This window comes from Orussus abietinus, unplaced genomic scaffold (genome assembly GCF_000612105.2).
Source record: "Orussus abietinus isolate OABI.00-Male unplaced genomic scaffold, Oabi_2.0 scaffold116, whole genome shotgun sequence".
NCBI classification, from domain to species: Eukaryota; Metazoa; Arthropoda; class Insecta; order Hymenoptera; family Orussidae; genus Orussus; species Orussus abietinus.
Genome location: NW_019394272.1, coordinates 157,649 through 181,300, shown reverse-complemented (window position 1 = coordinate 181,300; position 23,652 = coordinate 157,649). Strand labels below are relative to the sequence as shown.

General features: G+C 48.7%; 1 protein-coding gene across 2 annotated transcripts in view; it reads right to left on the bottom strand.

Moving 5' to 3' along the window:
• The window catches only part of LOC105702214 (serine/arginine repetitive matrix protein 2), a 259,375-nt gene that overhangs the window by 102,897 nt on the left and 132,826 nt on the right, over positions 1-23,652 (bottom strand). The window contains exon 1 of one of the 2 annotated variants that reach the window (XM_012429596.1): positions 19,103-22,030. The exons of the other annotated variant lie outside the window; for it this stretch is intronic. Coding sequence (XP_012285019.1) covers positions 19,103-19,132 — 30 coding nt within the window. The 5' untranslated portion in view covers positions 19,133-22,030. Of the gene's footprint in view, positions 1-19,102; positions 22,031-23,652 lie in introns of those variants that run through there. 2 annotated transcript variants of the gene reach the window in all.

The following is a 23,652-nucleotide window of genomic DNA, read 5'->3' as shown; positions in this document are numbered from 1 at the left end:
CCTTAAACCGCGTTAAATCCTCCGAATTAAGCCGATTCGAGTATAGCCCGCCGTCTCCTCGTTAATTTTTCCACGGCGGACAAATCTCCGGGGACTCGGCTAGACTGCTTTAAAATTCGATGGAGACCACTCGGAGACTCCATCGAGACTGCTTAGGAACTCAATCGAGACTCTTCGCCACTTGGTTTACAACTTTCCAAACTCTATTGAATCTCCACTGATTCCGGGGGAGACTTAAACGAGACTTTTGCGAGACACCCGAGGCGGGAGATTCTCCCCGTAACGCGTACAAAGAGCCGTCATCGGGTCATCCAATTTTTTTCTCATCGGCATATATAATATTTAAAATCATCCCCGGCCACCGACGAGACTTTTCCATTTTCTCGAATTTCGCAAAATGTTTCTTCCCTTATCAAAAAATCAAAACTCTAACCGGATGAGTCGCGGAAGTCTCCCTCGCGGTTCTCGCGTCTCATCGAGCTCCTCCGTTCATACTCTGACCGGCGGTGTAATGACAATTATAATCGTTCTCGCCGTTATTGCCGTTATCGTCATGTCCGATATTTACAACTTTCCAAACTCTATTGAATCTCAACTGATTCCAGGGGAGACTTAAACGAGACTTTTGCAAGAGACCCGAGACGGGAGATTCACCCGTAACGCGTACAAAGAGCCGTCATCGGGTCATCCAATTTTTTTCCCATCGGCAAATATAATATTTAAAATTATCCCCGGCCACCGACGAGACTTCCACTTTCTCGAGTTCCGCAAAATGTTTCTTCCCTTATCAGAAAATCCAAACTCTAACCGGATGAGTCGTCTCCCTCAGAATTCTCGCGTCTCATTGAGCTCCTCCGTCCATACTCTGACCGGCGGTGTAATGACAATTATAATCGTTCTCGCCGTTATTACCGTTATCGCCATCTCCGATATTTACAACTTTCCAAACTCTATTGAATCTCAACTGATTCCAGGGGAGACTTAAACGAGACTTTGGCGAGACACCAGAGACGAGAGATTCTCCCCGTAACGCGTACAAAGAGCCGTCATCGGGTCATCCAATTTTTTTCCCATCGGCAAATATAATATTTAAAATCATCCCCGGCCACCGACGAGACTTTTCCACTTTCTCGAGTTCCGCAAAATGTTTCTTCCCTTATCAGAAAATCCAAACTCTAACCGGATAAGTCGCGGAAGTCTCCCTCGGGGTTCTCGCGTCTCATCGAGCTCCTCGGTCCATACTCTGACCGGCGGTGTAATGACAATTATAATCGTTCTCGCCGTTATTACCGTTATCGCCATCTCCGATATCGGCACGGTAAATTAGTCACTCTCGAATGCGCGTCTCGAGGATCGATTGTCCCGAAGCGACGGGGGTACGGGCGGCCGCAAGAGCGGCCAGGAGGAAGTTCACGGTCGTTGAGCGCGGAAAAGTCAACGGTCTCGCGGGGAATCCGCCGCGGAATCACGCCAGTCGGGGCCTTATCACGGATCCACCGACGCGGCCGTCGACCGGAACGAAGGACTCCCCGCGGAATGCGGGGAAAACGTGGGACCTTCCGCGCGGTTCCGCCGCCGCGGATGGTCGGCCGCCGAACGGGACGTGTCGCTTAAAACGGTTCCGCAAAATGCCGTGACGCCGCGTCAGGCCTGCACAGCAAAATGAGCGATCTCATGCTCCGAAGTGATAAAAAATGAATACCAGGTTTCCGGCAGAGGTGCGGAAAAGTGGATTACCAAAATGAGAGGTTACTCTCGAGGGGTATCAGCAGGTGATAATTATCACTGGAAGCGCGTCTTCGGGCGCGGCGCATCCCGCGGCGCCTCCCGCGAGCGACGCCTCTCCGTAAATCACCGGCGAAACGCGGCCGGCGATAATTCACCGGTTAGGAAACCGCGGGAAAGAATACTTCCGCGGGGCAGTTGGGTCGTTACGCGGATCGGCGGTCGTTCGTTGCGACAGCGGAAGGTGGGAAGAGAGAGAAAGAGAGAAAGAGAGGAGGGGACCTGACGAGGGAGCGTAAACGTACGAGGATAAACAAGACTCGGATGGAGGGAAAATGAGAGGAACGGTGGAAAACGAGCTAAATAAAGAGGTTCACGTAAACGGGACAGATCGAAGGTCCCTGCTGGCAGGGAGTCGAATCGGGGCGCGAGGTCGAAGGTGGAGGCCAAGGTGGAGGAGGAGCGGGACGCCTCTTCCGTACCTCGCGCAATATACTCGTGGCGAAAACCAATGGGACATGCCTGCCGCGTTCCATTTCCCGGAGTATGTAGGCACGTGTAATGCGCAGGGTAGCATCCTCGCGCCGTAACCGGCAAGCCGACATACTCGGTACCGCTGGTAAGCACTGCCGGTATCGGTGGTATTACCCGCACTTGGCGTTCCGCTCGTACTACCTGTACTACCTGTAGGCACTATGAGCACCGGTCGCGTCACTCGTCCCAGCTGTTCTACGCGTACGATCGTCCTACCGGTACAGCTCGCACTACCTACCTATACTACCTGTACTACTCTCAAACAAGGTTCCGATTAATGTTCCTCGATGCGAGTAATTAAGAGATCTACATTCATCGTTAAAAAGAAATTCTACTTAACCTGACTAAAGAATTACGATTACTGAAATCTGCTCGAACGTGATTTTACCTTTAACCCTTTTAGTGCCGGGCGAAAGAGAGGTGCTTATGCGAAGATAACCGGCCGAATTTTACGATTTTACTAGGATTTGGAAAAAGGCTCATAAAAATCAAACGAAAAGCAATATTTACATAATTCAAGAAGCAGGGTATTAAGGACAAAATAGAGAATAAAACGGTGACGCTAATGTTTCTATATTCATTGAAAATTACATAAATAACAAAGGTATATGTGATAAAAAAAAAAGAAAAATTGAGTTCTCTGTTTCAAAACGTAATTGCACATGGAAAAAGTCATCTTTTTATCATAAATTTATATAGACCGTTTATTGCAAAGTATAGACTTTAAATTTCCAATATATTTTTTAACAAAATAAGGAATATTGCACAAGAAACAAAAAATAACTCCAAGGCACATGGGAGGCGCCGGACGGATTATCTCATCCGAAACAAGTAATTGTTATAGATTATAGGTTGTTATAGGTAGGTTATAGGTTGTTATAGGTGTTGTTGTACCGTTATTTTAATTCTCTCGTAATGAAATTAGACTATTTATAACGTATTATAAATTTATTTTGAGATAGAGATCTCTCGCAAAGCGAATAGTAAAGCGCTACAAGGTGCGGGCCGATATAATATCGGCTCTGGCACTTTTCGCCAGTGCAGCGAGGGCCGATATATCGGCCTCCGGCACTAAAAGGGTTAATATGGCGGCGTATTGTTATTTTCATTCTCTCGCAATGAAATTAGACTATTTATAACGTATTATAAATTTATTTTGAGATAGAGATCTCTCGCAAAGCGAATAGTATAGCACTACAAGGTGCGGGCCGATATATCGGCTCTGGCACTTTTCGCCAGTGCAGCGATGGCCGATATATCGGCCTCCGGCACTAAAAGGGTTAAAATTCTTCGGCCCAGAAATTCGCTTTGGATTTACCACAAGTATTAACGCGACCAAATAATATTTTACTAGAAATTTCTGATCATTTTAACCAGAAACATAGTAAGGGCATTTTTAACTTCAATCCAGTTAAAACCAGAATTCTAGTTATTCTAACTGGCCATTTTTTTTTTAATGCACCTGTACTAATTGCGCTACTTGCCTGACTCATCCTCCCGCCTCGTCCTGTACCTGCACCGATACCACTCGTACTTCGTAGGTACTCTCGACCTGGCCAGCCGGGTCAGTGGGTCAGACCGGTCCGCGTGTCCGTCGCCTTGGCAGTCCGCTATCGACTGTGGCCGTGCATTGGCACCGATAAGGCCGCGAGTACTTACGCGTCGCATCCGGCCCGGCCCTCGCCCGGATTATCCGCGAATTATCGCCGCCACTTGCGCCGAGTTTAAATCCCGCCAAAGGATTGCGCTCCCCCGTAAACCCTGTCCCCGTATCGGACAATACACCCCGCACTAGGCCCCGCAGTTTTTTGAGCCCGATAAAGAGGGGCCCGATGAATAGGGACGCGCGATAACCGATTGTTCCCGGAATTTATTACGACCGGGACTAATACTCCACGTCAGGGCCGATAGTACGCGGCGGGACTAAATGAGACGTCCCGGCGGTTTGTCAGTTGATAAGAGGGCCAGGCACGATAATGGCGCTTCGCGGCACCACGTCGAGGTTGAACGTTACACGTGCATCCCACAAATTAATATTTGTGGGATGCACGTGTAACGTTCTTTTCGAAGCGATTTTCTTTCAACATCTTCCCTTTTTCCATTATATCCACATCGCAGTCAACGCCACTCTTTAGGCGAGGGCGAAGTATTTTCAAATTACGTTTTAAGGCAGGCCCGCTAAAACGATTTGAAAAAAAAAAATTCGCGTCCACCCGATCCGACGCGTTTGTTCGACGCGCCGATTGCCACACTATTGTTTAAACGACATCCGACCGCATTTCCAAATATCTCGCCATGGGGATACGAGTCCTCGATGTATACAGAGCGATATATATCGCCGGACGGTGAATCGATTTCACCCGGCGACTTGATCACGAATCCCGCCCGTACTTTCTTTCTGCGAATCCGACTTTGCATTTCGCAACTTTTCCCCGCGAGTCGACGCGACTCCTCCCTCCGCCGGGGTTTGGAAAAAGCGCCTTGTAAAGAGAAAAGGAAACACAATTAAACGGATTCCCTGCGGTTCTCAGACCTCCGTAAGCGAAAAACGCGCATCGCCTTCGCAAAAAACCCTCGCGGCGAACGTAAGGCACAATTGCGTAGACGGAAAATCGTTCCCGACCTCGGCCCCATAACTATCGACGTGGCACGCAACAAGCGGTGCCCGATACCCGATCCCCGTAGGATCCCCATAAATCGCCGGCTCCATAGGTTCGCGTGCGTCGCGACTTATGCGTATATCCCACTCGACATAAAGTCTCCCTCGCATCGCGATATATTCGACTCCGGGTGTTTAATTGGTCCAAGAAAAGCCGCACGTAAGCGCGCGTACGTTCCCATAAGCGGCGTTGCGTAACGCCGCATATCGCCGTAATCCACGCACGGTCGTTACGGTCACCGACGCCCACCAACCTGCATTTCTACAATTCACTCATACCAGCCCCCTAAAAAATGCAATTCATATTTCACCCTCGTGGGAATACCGTTCATTCGTACATACCATTTAACACTAGGTTTACGGGACCCGTCAATTTGACGGAATTCAAACTTCGAAAAGAAATACCGAAAAAATCATAGCATTAATTTTAACCATTTTTGTATCGTAAATGAATCATTTCATCCAAAGAATTTGTACACGCAATTATTTTTTCCTAAGCTTTCTAATTATTAAAATCTGTATGTAGTATATCTATCTCTACGAAACCCGTCAAATTGACGGACTAGCTAATTTCATAAACAATCCATATATATTTGCTTCGTTGCAGGGAGTGTAAGGCGAAGATGAGAGTGAAAGTTTGCATTGAAAGTGGAAAGATAGAAGGATCTTCGGATAGTGAAGAGGAAAACTTCTTGAAAGGGTGTCGTAGCAAGAAAAGGATGCGCATTCTTTTTAGTTCTGACTCCGAGGATGAGAGGACGAGCATTCCAATCTTTTCCGTGATAATTTTTAAAAAAGGACTTTTTACTTATTAATAATTCATTTAAACGTAAAGCCTAGGGTTGTTTAATTCAGACTTAATTTGAATAAATCGATTTTTTAAAGAAAATGCGTGTTTTCGTTTACCCGTCAATTTGACGGATGCTCGTAGAAACAGGTATATATAAAACGCCCGTAAACCTAGTGTTAAATCGTCGAAATTTTCGCAGGATATCAAACGGAGAAAAAAAAAAGAAAAAAAAGTACATACTTCCGCATTTTGGATTTTAAGAGACGGATTCATATAAAGCGATAGTTCGGTACCCATCGATGCTCGGCACCCATTACCCCGTACCTTTCCAAGGTACACGCAAACCTCTAAGAAAATGAGTTCCATTTTCCGCATTCGTGGGAATTTCCTATACTTGCATATCTTTATCATGGAATCAAACATATCTTTATCATAGAAACGGCGCGGGATATTAAATGTAAGGAAAAAAAGAGAGCTATGAAAATGCGTTCGTCCGCATTTTGGATTCCAAGAGACGGCTTTCTATGGAGGGATTCGATATCTCCCTCGATACTGGAGGAGGAGGACTCCTCCCCCAATGAGCGCGGAATGCACCGTGAACGGAGCTCCAAGTTCCCGTTTCCTCTGGCCGAGATTTCCTGGACGGTCTCGCTCGTTCCTGGCAGACCTCCCGTTTCCCACACTCGGAGGACGTTCGACGAGGAAGAAGAGGAGGAAGAGAGGGATGAAAGTCAAGCGGGAGGAGCTTGTTTGAATATAATGCCACGTCGTTACGCCGGTACCGAGGTTCACCCCATCTCTCTCTACGGGGGCTTTCCTCCGTCTCTCTCGGTTCGGCCGGCGCGCCGATACCATACATACAACGTACCCAACACACGCATACACACATACATGGATATTCGGTTACGCGTATATCCGCCGTTTTCTCGCTCTCTCGCTCCCTCCCCACCTTCACCAGCCTTCCTTTTCGGATCGGGACGCGTCACTAAAACCGGAGCGGGGAACATCCGCACACGATTCGACGGTTCACCGACTGTTTACCCTTAACTCGGGGCTAAACCCTCCGCGACCCTCCCGGTGCACGCGAAACGGTCTGCGAAATACTGGGGAGAGAGGAAGAGAAAGGAGGAAAATGGGGGGAGAGAGCGATCGGTCGAAGCTAACGAAGGCACGGGAAAAAGGGCCGGGGAGAGCATCCTCGACGGCGCCCGGCCCTCGGTCTCCCTTCTTCCGGCTCGCCGACTCCTGGGATGTAACTACGGCACGCAGAATTATTACGTCATTAGGCAAATGAGTCCGTAGACCGGCGCCGACCACGAAGGCCGGGAGGCGCATGCCGATCGGCCCGCTGCACCGCACGTGCAATGGGATGCAGCGGGTGGGTGGCGCGACGCCGCGGTGGGGCCGCATCCTGGCGGGTTCGACGTCCCAAACGGGAGCACCTCGTAACGCCGCCATGAGAGAAATGCCCCCCTGGACGAGACGCGCGAAGGCGAACTCTCGCCAATGAAAGGGAATCGACCCCGATTCCGGGGTTACGAGCGATTGGCAAAAGTCAGTTCTGTTCTTTCTTTCGTTTTTTTTTTTTTTTTTTCTTTCGACCACCCAAATTTATAGGGAACAGTGGAGCGACGGGTCCGACCCCAGAGGCGATGTACTTTCTTCGATTTCGGTCGGAAGGTTGCCGATGAATATCGACCTTCGATTGATTCCAGAGAAAGATGGATCCGCCGGTTTTTACGAATTCGCCCCGATTAGTTACGGTCGGAGTGAATTAGGCCAGGCGACGGATTCACGGCCGATGATCGGGAGGCGATCACTCCTCGGAGACGCGACCTCGGGCCTCCGGATGCGGAGAGCCGACGGACCAAGATGGCCGCGGCTAATTGCCGGCCCAGTGGTCGGCGAATGATAACGGCGAGCGCCGATGGTCGGGAGGCCCGAGAGATCGTTCCCCTCGCGGTCGACCAAAGCCGTGACCGACCATCGGTTCCTTCGAGGGAGGGCCGTGTCCGCAATTACCCGGAATTGCCCGTCTACCTTGCCCGACTGGCGGTGCACCTCGGCCGCGTAGGTAGATTCCTGGCCGTTGTAAACACCGGGCCTCGGCTCGGGTTGTTAGCCCCTGTCCGACCAGGCACACCGGCCTAAGTGTTTCGGTCATGGCCCGCGCGTCGGCCGATCGTCAATTCCGGCAGCGGACGGTACTCGCACAATTATGCAAAATTCCCTGCCTCTCGTCCGGCCCCCGACGCCGGGGTACCTATCGACGGTCTGCCCCGAACTTCCATCGATCTCTCCACCGGAACACGCCGCGAAACTGCGAACTCCGATCGCCGACCTACTCGCCGAACTCCCCGAGAGGTCGCGAGACCTCGCGCGTCTCGTTCGCGAATCTGGACGTCCCTAAAGCTAGCTTTGGACTCGAGAGGTGGAGCAGCGAAATTGTAAATTGAGCAATAAATAAGCAATACATTTTTCCTACATTTTGCACCACTTGTTTGTTTAATTTCACACAAAATGTCAGGTGGCGCTGCCAGCTTAACGTTAAAGCTGGCATAGCCACTGATTTATCCTCGTAATCACGCCACAAAGAGGCCGGAATGGCTTGGATGTAATCGAGAAATAAAATACAGTCTTTGTTTTAAAAAAGGTGTACCCCGTGCTTACGATAAGGAACTCCTCCAAGGTTTGCGGGATCGGGGGAGAGTTCGCATTCTCCGGTGCCATTCTGCGGAATATTTCTCCGGCTCGATGAACATTCCCTTTCGGTGTACACAATTTGCAAGTACACGTCAAAACATATTTCCGGTAATTCATCATTAGATACGTTTTATTTATATGACACGGTCAAGCCTCCTCTATTTCGGCATATTTTTATATGTATGATATCATTTGATACATATACTTTTAAAATATATTCTCAGGTGAGACTCGTGTACAGGGAATTTTCGCACGAGTGGGAGTCGTGGTGCGACTCGGAATACGCGAGAAGCGAAGGCTAGGTTGGGGAACTCGACTCAAAGTATATTTCCGGTAATACATCCTTGGATACGTTTTACTTATATGACACGGTCAAACCTCCTCTATTTCGGCATATTTTTATATGTATGACATCATTTGATACATATACTTTTAAAATATATTTTCAGGTAACTCGCGTACCGGAATTTCGGCACGGGTGAGAATCGTCGGGAAACTCGACTCAAAGTATATTTCCGGTAATACATCCTTGGATACGTTTTACTTATATGACCCGGACAAACCTCCTCTATCTCGTCATATTTTTATATGTATGACATCATTTGATACATATACTTTTAAAATATATTTTCAGGTGAGAGACTCGCGTACCGGAATTTCCGCAGGGGTGGGAGTCGTCGGGGAACTCGACTCAAAGTCTATATCCGGTAATTCATCCTTGGATACATTTTATTTATATGACACGGTCAAACCTCCTCTATTTCGGCATATTTTTATATGTATGATATCATTTGATACATATACTTTTAAAATATATTTCCAGGTGAGACTCGCGTACCGGAATTTCCGCAGGAGCGAGAGTCGTCGTGCGACTCGGAATACGCGAAAAGCGAGCCCCAGGTCGAGGAACTCGACGGGAGGCATAATTCACGGGCCGAGCCCGGCTCGGCCTCACCTGCGGGAACCGCCGCCACCTATGCAGGGCTCCGTTTAAATATTGCAGAGTTACGGAGATTGGGTCGTAGGAGTTACAAGCGGGGCTCAAGGAACGCAGGGTGGGGCGATACGAAGACCCCCCTGAATCGAGACGCGGAAGAGAATCGAGGAACGAGGGGAGAGAGAAGCCCGAAGGAGCGTCCTCGACGTCCTCGTTCCAGGGGAAGGTGTCACCCCCTGAGCCCGGATGCCACCATGGACCTGGCAGTAAAAAAGAAATGAATCTAGAGCACCGCTGCGCGAGTGGCGGGCACGTTTCGTCGCTGCCGTTCTCGCTAATCAATTCCAACAGTTATCGGAACATAAAACGTACGCCATCGCCATTTCTAACTTTGACGTCATCAAAAATATCATGCTGTGGGATTTTGCAATTTTTACTCTTTGGTCCAGGTTTTATCGCACTTCGAAAAAAGCCTCGCAAGTACGTTTTGGATGCCGCTGCTCGCGAATACGAGATCGCACGGAGGTACGATGCAACCGAAGACGACCGCCATGGGGTCATCCTCTTGGTCGTGTTGATAGAAACGTTACGATTCGATTCTTTTTAGATCCATGGGCACGACCGATCTCTATATTTCGCTCTGTTTCCCCTTATCGCGTCGCCTGTATCGCGGGTAACGTTCCGTTCGTTCACTTTAAAAAAGGCCTCGCAAGTACGTTTTGGATACCGCTGCTCGTGAATACGAGATCACACGAAGGTGCGGCGCAACCGAAGACGACCGCCATGGGGTCTTCCTCTTGGTCTCCGGTTTTGGTCGTGTTGGTAGAAATTTTACGTTAATGTTCGTTTCTTTTTAGACCCATGGGCACGACCGATCTCTATATTTCGCTCTGTTCCCCCTTATCGCGTCGCCTGTATCGCGAGTAACGTTCCTTCTCCAGCCGGTAATTATTTCCCGGGTTTATTTGCATCCCGGCATTAACCATTCTGAACCGTTTCGAGTCCTACGAGGCCGACACGCCGATATCTAGTCGATTTCAAGGACCTCGGGGGTTCCGCGGTAAAACGGCGATCCGTCGAGTGCGTAGGGAGATAACGGCGATTTTTAATAAACATCCGATAACCGCGCGCGAGCCAGTCGACGCGAGGAATGTTTGCCCGAAAATGATTGCTGTTTGCAGTTTAATTCGACCGTTTACGGGTCGGCGTTCGCGCGTTTATTTCGGAAATTAGCGGCCGCCAAGCGGAATATATTCCTTTTTTTTTCCCTTTCCTTCGCGTTTATCGCGCCAGTCGATTGTTCCCCTGGCGGTTTATTCCGCGGGCGGATCTCACGATACGGACATTTACATGTTGAATATTGATCGCGCGATCGAAGCGCGCATACCGAAGGCAAATGGCCCAGTACAGAAATAGGCGGCTCGGATAGATCTAATCAACGAGACACCCAAGGCCAACGCCGGGTCGATAAATCTCGTCTCGTTTAGATTCTAAATAAAAGGCAACGAAAGGGGAAAAAAGAAGAAAAAAAAAATAGAAAACCGCGCGATATATTGAAATCCCTCCTTCCCTGTGAGAGGAGACACCTTTGGATCGGTATGTGCGAATTACGGGAAAAAATTACGAAAAAAGAAGAAAAAAAATAGAAAACTGCGCGATATATTGAAATCCCTCCTTCCCTGTGAGAGAGGTGACACCATTGGATCGGTATGCACGAATTACGGGAAAAAATTACGAAAAAAGAAGAAAAAAAAATATAAAACTGCGCGATATATTGAAATCCTTCCTTCCCTGTGAGAGGAGACACCTTTGGATCGATATGCGCGAATTACGGGAAAAAATAACGAAAAAAGAAGAAAGAAAAAAAAGAAATAGAAAACCGCGCGATATATTGAAATCCCTCCTTCCCTGTGAGAGAGGAGACACCTTTGGATCGGTATACGCGAATTACAAGAAAAGATTACGAAAAAAGAAGAAAGAAAAAAAGAAATAGAAAACCGCCGCGATATATTGAAATCCCTCCTTCCCTGTGAGAGAGGAGACACCTTTGGATCGGTATGCGCGAATTACGGGAAAAAAATTACGAAAAAAGAAGAAAAAAAAAAAAGAAATAGAAAACTGCGCGATATATTGAAATCCCTCCTTCCCTGTGAGAGAGGAGACACCTTTGGATCGGTATGCGCGAATTACGGACGAAGGCGAGCACGAAAGAAGGCCGAGAAGGTGGAGGACGTTCCAGGGGAGAAGGAAGAAGGAAGAAGGAAGAAACCGACGGAGAAAGAGCGCGCCAGCGCCGTAGCGCGGCAATTCGAGCCGCCCTTGCGGATATTCCGCAGCGGGTCTCTCGTTACCGTCGCGACCTCGTGTACGCGCGTACACGCGCGGCCGCTTATGCACAGACGCTCCGCACGGGAAATCCGAGAGCGGAGAGCCGAGCCGAGCCGAGGCCGTCGACCCGATATATCGGCGATTCGCCCGCGATTGCGGCTACCCGCCTGCGATTTCGCGCGTGTGCGCCACGGCCGCCCAGGCCCGCCGCGGAACGCTTTACGGCCGCGGTGCGGCCTCCATTTCCGCGTGCGCGGCCGGCCGCGCGCCTCCACGCGGACGATGCGAACGATTCAATTTCCTCCGACCGCGCATCCTGCCCCCTCGAAGGAAGCCTCCGATTGGTTATCGGCCATTGATAGATTACCGTGAAGATATCGTTCGCCTGCCGACCGGAAGAAAAAAATGTTCTCGAAAGAAAGAAATTAATATCGAATCAATCCCTACACCAGATACACCGTGAGATAAGTTTCCCACCCATAAGAATTGACGTGCCTCCGGCGTCGTTTCCCTCGCGTCGGGATATTTCTACGTTATCAGTAATATTTATCGAGCGGAGTGGTTTTTAATATACGTCAAGTGGAATCGATGAGACATCTCCGTGGCAGCCACGTGATCGGATATCGTTAACGGAAGGAAGAGGAACTAGCGGCGCCAATCAAGCAACTAACCTAATTCGCGCAGGCGCAGTCTGCGGAAGAGCGATTCAGCTAACAGTGATTCTCCCCCGTTCGGTGAAACAGCCGTTCTCGACGGTAAACTTGCAAATTAGTGACAACAATCGACGCGATGTCGAGCATCGATCATCCCTCCTCGTCGAAGTGGTCCGCCGTCCGATTCGACAGCGACCAGCCCTCCCTCGCAAAGCGATCGACGACTCGATCGCCTTACGATTACTCTCTCACCTCCATCGTCGGTCGTTAACCCTTTCGTTACCTTGGACGAGATATCTGGCGACCCAATACTGGCCGATCAACGCTTTTGACGAGATATCTCGCGACCCGGTAGTAGCCGATCAGCACTTTAGACGAGATATCTCGCGATCCGATAGATAATCGTCAAAAGCGTTAATCCGCTACTACCGGGTCGCGAGATATCTCGTCAAAAGCGTTAATCGGCCAGTATTGGGTCGCGAGATATCTCGTCAAAAGCGTTAATCGGCCAGTATTGGGTCGCGAGATATCTCGTCCAAGGTAACGAAAGGGTTAATAACGGCCTCAATGAGTCCGGACTAAAGTCCCGGCGACCTGGAGCAGGTCGTTAGCGATCGCGAAGGTCGGCCAATAATTATCCCCCGCGATAATTGCCCGTAACCCGCCGGCTCGTCCCTAACCTCGGAAGGTGTCCGCGCGGAGGCGCGATAACGCGTGATAACCCGCGACCGCGAGGCGGCGCTAACTCCCGGCCTCGACAATGGCTTCCGGCGCGGCTCTCCCGCGCATTGTGCGCCGCCACGGAAATATCTAGCCGAGCGATTCGACGGGATAGAAGGTTGGGTCGGGAGTTTACGAGCCCCCGTTGCACGATCCACTCTTTCTCGGCGCACGCCGGGGCCCGATCGCCTCCGCTTCTCTCCCGCGCGACTGACCTACTCCTGGGACATTCCGCCGGGAATCGCGTCTTCGATCCTCGGCTCACGAGACGTCGTCATCGAACCCCCCTCGAGCCCCCGCACCCCGGACGCCCCGAAAGGCAATCTCGATTTTCCCCGAATTTTCAAATTTTTTTTTTTTCCCACTTTCGAAAGTGCGAATTAATTCCCTTCAAATTGAACATTCAATTCGATGAAATTTCCTAGAGAGCCCCAAAGTGGCGAAGAAATGAGGTACGAGTATTTACCCCCATTTACAAGACGCTTCTTAAGGTGATATGAAAGCAGCCCCTGAGAGAACAATGGTATCTCCATTCTTATCAAAAATCTCGAAAATATCTATAAGCTAATTTTGGGGAAAAAAAATTGAAATTTCATGGAAGTAGGAACCTTCCTTAGAGCTCCCATAATCACGCCCTAAAGTTTTAAACGATTCGGTACCCCTGGTTCGGAGAAAAGTATCACGAAAGAAGCCTCTTTGAGGTATCGCAATTCTTATAAAAAATCTCGAAAATATCTATAAGCTAATTTTGGGGAAAAAAAAATTGAAATTTCATGCAAGTAAGAACCTCCCTTAGAGCTCCCATAGTCACGCCGTAAAGTTTTAAACGATTCGGTACCCCTGGTTCGGAGAAAAGTATCACGAAAGAAGCCTCTTTGAGTCCACTTTTTCATCACCTTAGCCCGAAAGACAATTGTCCAATGAGAGTAGATCGACTCCCATGGAACATCCTCGAATACTCGATCATCGATATACAACTTACGGTTATCAATGGATTACATTTCCTGCCTCTTTGAAGCCACTTTTTCATCACCTTAGCCCGGAAGACAATTGTCCAATGAGAGTATATCGACTCCCATGGAACATCCTCGAATACTCGATCATCGACATACAACTCGCGGTTATCAATGGATTACATTTCCTGCCCCGAGGTGCTTGTTCCTCCGGCTCGACCCGTAGATGATCGATAGGTTGTACGTGGCTCCGTCCAAAGATAGTCGGCGCATGTCTAATGACGTCTAGTTCGAACCAACTAATTAAAGCCGGTCCGGTAACGTCTTTCCCCCCAAGTGTCCCCGGTAGCCTCGAAGACTCAATTCCCGGCGAAAGAAGCGCGTCTCGCTTATGAAGAGACATAATCGGCTGCGATAACCGCTCGTAATAGATATCCCGTTACCGTGCATAGAGTACGCGTCGACGTCGCGACGTCGGCCGGCGGTGCATTACGCGTATGTACCTCTCTGTCCTTTGTACGCTCGTTAGATGCGTGTCACGCGCGAGCTGCTGCCGCGACACCGCTCGACCGAGTGTGTGGCCTCGCGTACGCGTCCACCCCCTACGTACATGCAACTACCAGGAAGCGCAGTCCAAGCCCGATACAAACAGCCGGAAATAAATCGGTTCGAAGGAAAAGAAAAATTAATCACCAAATGAATCGCACCTCTTGGGTTGGCGCCTAAATTCGTGCCACATACAAATTCGAAATTTTATCATTTCTCTTCTCTAAGCGAGGGATCGATGTACACTAAGCTGGAATTGCAAAAAATTCGAAATTAGGTACTTCTCGGCGCAATTAATTTGCAATTAATTCCCACGTGAAGAAATGGTTCGATTCTCCCATGTTTTTCATGTTTCTGTCCTGCGATCAGCACTAGGGGGTGAGCCAAAAAATTGCAATTTGGTCTTTCTGCGAGCAATTAATTAGCAATAAATTCTGGTACGTAATTCATCGATGAACATTTACTTAATTATTTTTGTTTTATTGTGGCAGTGCGGGCTTTATATAAAGCTGACATCGCCACTATTTTTCGGAAAACTATAAGAGCGCAAAGAATTTCTTTCTTCTGCAATAAATTAGCAATAAATTTTGCAGAAAATTTTATTGAATTGTGCTAAAGTGGCAATCGACCGTCTGAGAATGACAACGGAGGCGAGCGCATTGCCGATAGATACCGTAAAATTGTCCCAATGAAAATAATGTTTATAACCCCGGAAAAACGTCTCGAGCTCGTGGGCTATTAATATGGAACGAGAACCAGTTCCATTTCCATATTCCTGAATTTGACTCTTAAATCAATCTACCGAATCTCCGATTAGATAATGTTTGGGCGTTTATACAACGAATGACAATGTTAACGGCAAATTGATCGGCCTCGGCGCCGCCTTCGCGGCGGATATTCTCCCAGGGCGGCGTACGTGTGTCCCTTATCACGAGCACGCACGATTGCCGGATGAGCGCGTGTGCGTGCGTGCGGGGGCACGCTCGGCTCTCGCGACATAAATGGGGAACGAGAAAGCCGCTCTCGGGGTCTTTGCTTCGCAATGCCCGGCTCGCTCGAGTTATCGCGCGAGTTGCACAAAGAAACGTAAACAGACCGGCCGAGCTTTGCGTGGGCGCAGGAGGAGCCGACATTAGGCGACCTCCTAGGAGTCGCGCTAAAGAGCGAGGACAGGATTGCCAAAAAAATAAAAATTAAAAAAAATAAAAATAAAATAAAGAAAGGAAGAGGAAAAGTGGAAAATGAAAGGGAAGAAAATACATACAACATACGCCCACTTTGCGTGGGTACAGGAGGAGCCGACATTAGGCGACCTCCTAGGAGTCGCGGTAAAGAGGACAGGATTGCCAAATAAATAAAAATAAAAAAAAATAAAATAAAGGAAGAGGAAAAGTGGAAAATGAAAGGAAAAAAAAATACAATCGCGAGCGCGTCCCTCGAAAGGACGCGAAAAGCCGACGGCTGGATTTCCCATCCCTCGAAATATGATATCCCAGGGGAACTCTCGCGAGGAGGGACGTACACGAGGAGAACTCCGAGAATCGTTAAGTCCGGTGCATATAATGGCGGGGGAAAAGAGGAAGAAAAATCCCCGGCTCCCAGGAAAGGGGATACGTCGATTTATCCCCCGGTACAAGTTTTAACGAGTGCCCGGGGAAAGTATTATCCATCCGCGGGAAACGAGCTTCGAACGCCGCCGTTCTTAAATCGTCGCGAAGCGGGGGTGGAATAATTCGCGAAAGTGCCCCCGGTATAAATTCCGCGCCCCGAGGTTAATCGTAGTTATCTGGCGCCGCAAGAAGAGGGTCGAAAAATCGGATCGAAGGTTTTTAAATTAACCCTTTCGTTACCTTGGACGAGATATCTCGCGATCCGGTAGTAGCGGATTGACGCTTTTGACGATAATCTAGCTTTCTAGCACCAATATTTTGACATTCTAGATGAATATATTTTATAACTAATTCTATTCGTAGAGCTAAAAGGAAGAAATAAATACAGCTACTACTGGATCGCGAGATATCTCGTCAAAAGCGTTAATCGGCCAGTATCGGGTCGCGAGATATCTCGTCAAAACCGTTGATCGGCCAGTCTCGGGTCGCGAGATATCTCGTCAAAAGCGTTAATCGGCCAGTATCGGGTCGCGAGATATCTCGTCCAAGGTAACGAAGGGGTTAAAGGGGGGAAGAAGAAAATTCATAAGATCGAGAAGGACGTCGATCGACTTCGGGAAAAAGTCGAGGCATTTCGACGGTGAAAAGAGATTCGTCCCCTTTGACGCGGTGATTCTCTCTCCCTCGAGGAGAATTCTCTAGGCTCGACCAATGCCCCGTTTCCAGGTTACGGACCGACGGCAGGATCGTAAACGTTTATGTCTCTTCGACATACGCGGCGGGATAATGAAAGGGTTCCTATCCCCGAGATGGGCAGGATTACGGCGATCGGTAAGCCGGCATATATAACAGCGGTTACCAAAACGCCCGGGCTAATTTCGGAGTCGGAAACCGGTAAACTCTACGCCACGGTAAACCTTGATATTTATAACGATCGGGAGGCGATAACGCGTGCCCGATCGGCCGCGATAGAGATCGCCGGGTTTAAAGACAATGTACCGATTAGTCGCATATTTATTAACCGAGCGTAGGTCCCGGTAAGTATAAAACGGACAAATCGATCAGGAAAGGGCCGGTAATAGTTTCAAGAGTCGGAGAGAGAGAGAGGCCCGCGAGTCGGATCGGCGATCCTATCGGGGTGAATGATTTACCCGATGGAAGCGAGAGATTGCCGGCCGATCGGGGCGCAACGGTTAGAAATATAATCCCGAAGTGGCCGGAATAGTTGCGCCGCAATGCCGGACGGTTTCATCGGCGGTGCATAAGCTCCGCCTATCGGTAGACTCGATCGAAGTGATCTATCGGCCGGGTTTGCAAATACACCCCACGGTCTAAAAGGAAGCGCCATAGGAGTCAATCGCGGCGAATTAAGGTGAAGTGAAACCCCTTTCAAATCAGTCAATTCGAATACAACACTTTTCTTTAAGGGTATTGGACCAAACTGTCCGAAACTTTGACACGTCACTCCTGATTATCTAAGAATTGTCTTAACACATTCAAAATTTGGATTTTAAATTGAAATTTCATTGAAATTGAATTGAAAAATCTTAAATTTAGGTGTCAAAGCACTTGGTACAGTCATAACTTTTTATATTTATAATATCTTTCCTGATTAATAGAGATTAACACCATTAAACGGCAACATTTTTTTGGGCATTGAATAATAAGTAATTTATTTCAGAAGCCAGTTTGATTAACTCCATACTCTAATGTAAATCGTAGACGAATACCTGGCAGTATAGTATTATTGGATTATCTGTTGCGGCCGTACATCGACGCCTTTTTTTTTTTAAACAGCCGAAGATGCTTTCCCCCTTTCAACAATATGAGTAATAAAATCGCATCAGCAAATAGATAGAAAGAAGCGCAATACAGACGGTAGTTAGTGTAACAGTGATCTCTCACGCTGAATGTTACCGTATACTTCACCAATATTACACGGCCTACATATTTTTTGGTCTTTTCAACATTACTCCCTGATTGTTTTTAAAGAACTAAATATTATACCGTTATAATCAAGATGAGTGAAACTAATAACAATGTGGATATGGAAAGCAGGGATGATTCTTCGATACGATTTATCAGCAGAAGGTCTGGGGCAAGAAGACGTTTATCGTGTTTCTCCGATTCATCCGATTGCAACGGTACAAATTCCCCAACAAACACATCGATTGGGAGGAAAAGAAGTCGTAATCCTGATAAATGGGCACGAAATTTACAAAAGCATAACGGAACAAAAGGTTTGGCATACAGAAATAGGGGAGGAAATTTAATACCTGCAAAAACATTTGTCGATATAAAATGCAGACGATTATTTTTTGGCTATTCTTTCTTATTAATTTTATATACCGTTAGATGAAAACTATAACTGTATTTATGTATTCTACATTATATATTTGAAGTTATATTATAGTAGGAATTTTAAAAAAGAATCTACATTACTTCATCGCATTTCTCAACTTTTTGTTTTATGGAGTTAATCAATGTGTGCACTGAGCGGCTCATATACCGAATCGGCGATCGACTCGAATCGGTAATATCGAGGAGCATCGAGATGCCCTACGCCCGAGGTGATTAATCGAACCGGCGGGATTTGTAATTACCCTACGGTCGATAATACCGAGCTCCTATTTTTTCAATTCATTTTCCAGAGATCCTCAGTCGTATCTCCACTAACCCCATTTCGGATTCGAGCCGATTAGCCAAGAGCGATTGCCTAATGACCATCGAAGCGACCGTACCGATATTAACTTTTCTCACGGTACCTCTCCTCGTTAGCGACTGTCCGGGTAATATCGCCTGTATTACGGTAATTAAATACCAGGTAATTCCAGAAAATCCAATAAATTCTTACACCGGGGTTCGCATTCGCTATCAACGATCTCGATAGAGATTAATTACTCGCACGTGCGTCAGGTCGTTACGTCATTAATCGATTACATACTTGGTCTGCCAAATTCATTAACCACCTCATCCCAGAGCTCGGCTGTCATCCCTCCTCCGATGTCGCGTCACTGTGACTCCTGGACGAATAAACGATCAATGGCGCCGTACTATCCAGGGTACTTCCTCGGTTAAACTCGTCCGCGATAAGGACGATTCACTGCACTTTCCCCACATTCACAAAGAAAAAAAAAAGAAAAAAAAACCACCAATCGTTAACGTCGTTAAGAACGCTCGCAAATTCCAACCACCTATTCTCTTCTCTCGATGGGGTTAGACCGCCCCCTCTTCAAAAACAAAATCAGCCTTTCTCCTTCTCAATCAACTCGAGAAATGAAATCGATCGACATCATCCGGGCACATCTTCGCACTTTCAGGCATCGCAAACATAAAACCCCCGATTATATCGTCCTGGGGTATTAATATAAAATGTCGGGCATGAGTTCGGCAAATTCGAGCCCACCGAGTGCAGTAGAATCCGCGTGGTGGTCGTTCGCGTTAATCCTCATGCAAATCTCATTATCTGCCCTCTTATCGGGGCAGATCGGGAACTAACGAGTGCATTTCACTGGGCGTCTTATCGGCCGTCGTATCTCCGCATCGACGAGTATCGCCGGGCCGTTCTCCTTGTACTCTCGAAAGCAGCCGGAGGAAATAAGAAAAAAAGTAAAAAGGACAAAACCGATGACGTTGACTTTGTCACCGCGTCACCTCGAGCTTGGCCGACCTTGCAGCCTTCGTATCGGTCGTTAACTCGCGTTTAAATCGGCCTCTCTTTCGAGCTACTTCGGTCTCGAATGCCGAGCGAGTGCGTCGACAGTTCGCTCCTCGTGTCCTTTTTCCTCTTCCCTGAAATTTTCGACCACGGGGCTGGGATATTCTTGGATCGCCTCCTTATGTCGCGCCCCTCCGCGAGGATAGGAAAAATCGGCGAGGAGCTTTTTTTTAAAAAACAAAAAATGAGAGAAATCCGTCAATTGGGACTTTGACGCTCGATCGTCTCGGGCTCGTCCTTGTACCTCTCGTATCGGTCGTTCGCTTCCTTTTAAAATGGGTTTCCTCTCGGATCGCCACCGCTACGTCATTTAATAAATATTAAACGACGAGACGCCTCTCGGCTTCGACCGTTGCCCGATCGCCCTTCCTTTGTCCCATGTACATATATCGGTGCTCTCAGGTAAATTCCGCAACGGAAACGCCGTTTTTCAGCCTTCGTAACGTCGTTAAGTCCGTGAGGATGACCTCGTGGTCACGGGAAAGGCGAAGCTCGAAGAAAATTCGCCGGATATCTCGTCCTTTGGATTCCCACGTGGTCGGTCCCTTCCTTCAATATTTCTCTTTAATGCCGCTTTCGTTGAGCTCGACCCACCCAGGACGAAAGTCGTGGCTACAAATCGACGTTCGTAGTCCTTACGATAAATTACAGGCCGAGGAATTACGCGACGAGTTTAAAAATAAATCTGCAATCCAGAGGTCGTTCGGTCGGATTTCTTTTATTCGCTTCTTCGGAAGGAAGACCGGCCGGGTCGCTTAGATATTTATTATACAAATCGAGAGATTACTCGGGGGTTTTAAATTAAATCGGCACCGATCGAGGGATTCTTCGGCTAGGTAGCTCCGAATCGGCAGTTTTTTTCCAGAGCACGGGGATCGAGAGTCCTTGGAACCGATCGATCCGCCTCGTCGCTTTGATATTTATTACGAGTCGGGATTACTCCGGGATTCGGAATTGAAATCGGAGGAATTTCCACGACTCGCTCGCCCGCGAAGGACTCCGGACGAGGACGGCCGACTACTCCGAAGGCGTCCTTGTCTTTGCCGCATCGTGGAGTTATTTCCGTTGAAACCGACCCACTCGTGGAACAGGTCTCATTGGGAATCGCAGCGATCGCGTAGCCCGCGATAGCGCACACCGGTCGGATAACGATTCTCGCTCCTCTTTTTCCCACTTTCCCGCTCGACTCCTTTGTGCGTTCTCACTTTTACGTCGGCGGCGCTTAACGTCCCTCTCGGGAGACAAGTGTAGGAGGGATTTCGGTATTCCGCGTCGCAAGGGACCTCCGAGAAAAATCCGAGTCTCGGCCCTGCCTTTGTCAGCCGCCGAACCTCCAAAATGGAGGTGACCGTTTATATCGGCGTGACTCACTGGACGTGACTCGTAGCTTTCACAGTTAGAGCAGGTCCGTTCCTCGATTTATACCTCGTCTTATTTCTTAAGGCTCCCGGTTCGGGGGATTTTTAAGGTGGGCGGAATTCATTATGCTCCAAAATTGAGATAGGTTATGTCGTATCTGGTTCCGCTCCAAAATACGGCGCGTCGGGTTTGATATCTTCCACTCGTAGCTTCTTGAAAGCCCAGCTTCGACCGTTTCACCGCATCGCATCAATCTCCGCGCGCCACGATAATAAATCCAGAAGAAACCACTCGGCGCATTTCAATGGCAGCCCCGAGGTCGGCCGAATTCCTGGCGTTCCCCGAATCGAGCGTTTATCCTCGACTCGGCGTCGGTAGCTGACTTCACGGCTAACGCGCGTTCCAGCCTTCGGGGGCCGTATCGAGCCCGCTCGGGGCGAGGTTCACTCCTAACCTCGCGAAATCACCACTTTCTCGAGTATCCCTCTACTTTGGGAGCCCGAGTCGCCCGGAAATATCTCGAAAATGCCCGGAATACTCGTTGATAGAGGGCTAGGTACCGAAAGTCGAACCTCGAACTCGGAGCGTCACCGTGGAACTCCGTAGCCCGGCCGCCTTGGCTCGTCGCCGGCGACTTTCTCCTCGGTCACTTATCGTCGGTTACTCCGCACTCGCGATTAGTCCCTAGTCACCGGGCACTCGGAACGGAATCGCGATTCACGAAGCTGAACGGCCGAGGTCCTCCCGACCACGTCCTCGGCTCGGCTATCGGGCGGAGCCTCGCGGCTCGTTTTTCCGTCGACCCTAGCACGTCCGCTCGCCACCGTTCCTCTGACCCCACTGATGTAAACACGCGATTTCGCGCGCGGCTCCTCCGGCGGCGGCGACGCCAGCGCCACCTAGGCCGCCCCCCACTACCGCCGCCGAGGCCGACTTCGGCCAACTCCGGCCGGTCTCGGCTACCCTCGGCTCGCCGCCAACCTCCGGCCACCTCCCGCCGCGACCGCTCCAGACGAGTCGACTCGATTCGATGCGGCTCGGCCCACTTTGCGGAATTCCCGCCTCGAAAATGATTGAAAACTTCTCGATATACGGTTTGTTTCTCAAAACCGATATGGGGAACTTCGAGGCTCCCTTGACGCCGACCCCCTTACGCGTAGAACGAGAGTTACGAGGTTACCCTTAACGAAATAAAAATTCCGAAACTTCCGAGGTGTCGCGATACCGCCTCGGGGACAAAGTGCGCGCTTCAAGCGAGGTTCGTACTTACGGTCTTTCCTGGGAGATTTAGGGAATCGTATCCTCGGAACTTACCTGAAACAAGGAAAAGAACGTGGTAAAATGAGGAGTTGCGTCAGTTCTGCATATTTTTATGAATTTAGGGTTCTTGGTATTTATGCTGTATCGTAATATTTCAAACGTAAGGCCGGCACATTATCTCGCAGTGACTTATATCGACCGCATTCAATGACTCGCTTGTTAACTCAATGATTAATCGCAATTTACATATAATCTCCTGCACGTGCCGCTGCTTTACATAAAATTGCTTCAAGGCCGTGATCGTCCCTTAACCGAAATCACTAGGCTTAAACCTCCGTTAACTCGACCGTGGGATCGACCCTTAAGGTGCACCATGTACATCGAATTAACCGAGGTCTAAGCCCTCTGACTTCGGCCAACTCGTTTGTGAAAACGGCCCTTGAACCATCTCGTGCGCGTTCGGTGTACATATTCGGTCTCGATTTCCAATTTCGCCTCGAAATTTACACGAGCGTTCCGCACAATCGCCTAACCGATTCCCAATAGCAAATTCAGGTCTGGCCAAAATGGCAAACAAAAGTTACCTTCACGGCAAGCAGTAAATCACATTGACCGAGTGAGAAGGTATTGTCCGCCGTACAAGGGTAATCCGCGTTGCTCCGCTTTCAGTGACAGAATTTCTTGGAAGTCTTTCAGAACCTCCCGCTGAAGAAAACAAAGGACTCGGACCCGAGATCGATATCTCCACATTTTTGAGCTCGCCTCAAGAAACGCCGTACCGTGACGTTCCGAACTTCTTCCAAGCCCAATTTTACTCTCCCTCTAAAATATTCCATCGCGTGGGCTCGATGTTAAAAATGTTTAAAGTTAAGAAGTTATTAAAATGCGCATTTCGAATCGACGTTCATTTATTTTTTTTTTATTTGGAATTAAAGCAGTTTACGTATGGGGCAACGAGCGCGAAGGCTGCATCCTAATTCGGTTTTTTGTCCAGGAAAGAAATCCCCGAATTAAAGTTAAGTACTTGGAGAATTAAGGAGCCTTCACATTCGGTCGTCTCCCCGTGCGTCTCATCGCGTAGATATTTAAGCCCGAATGCACGTACACTCTGTGAACGCTTAATTGCGTATTCACCCAACGTCAAGTTCAACGATCCG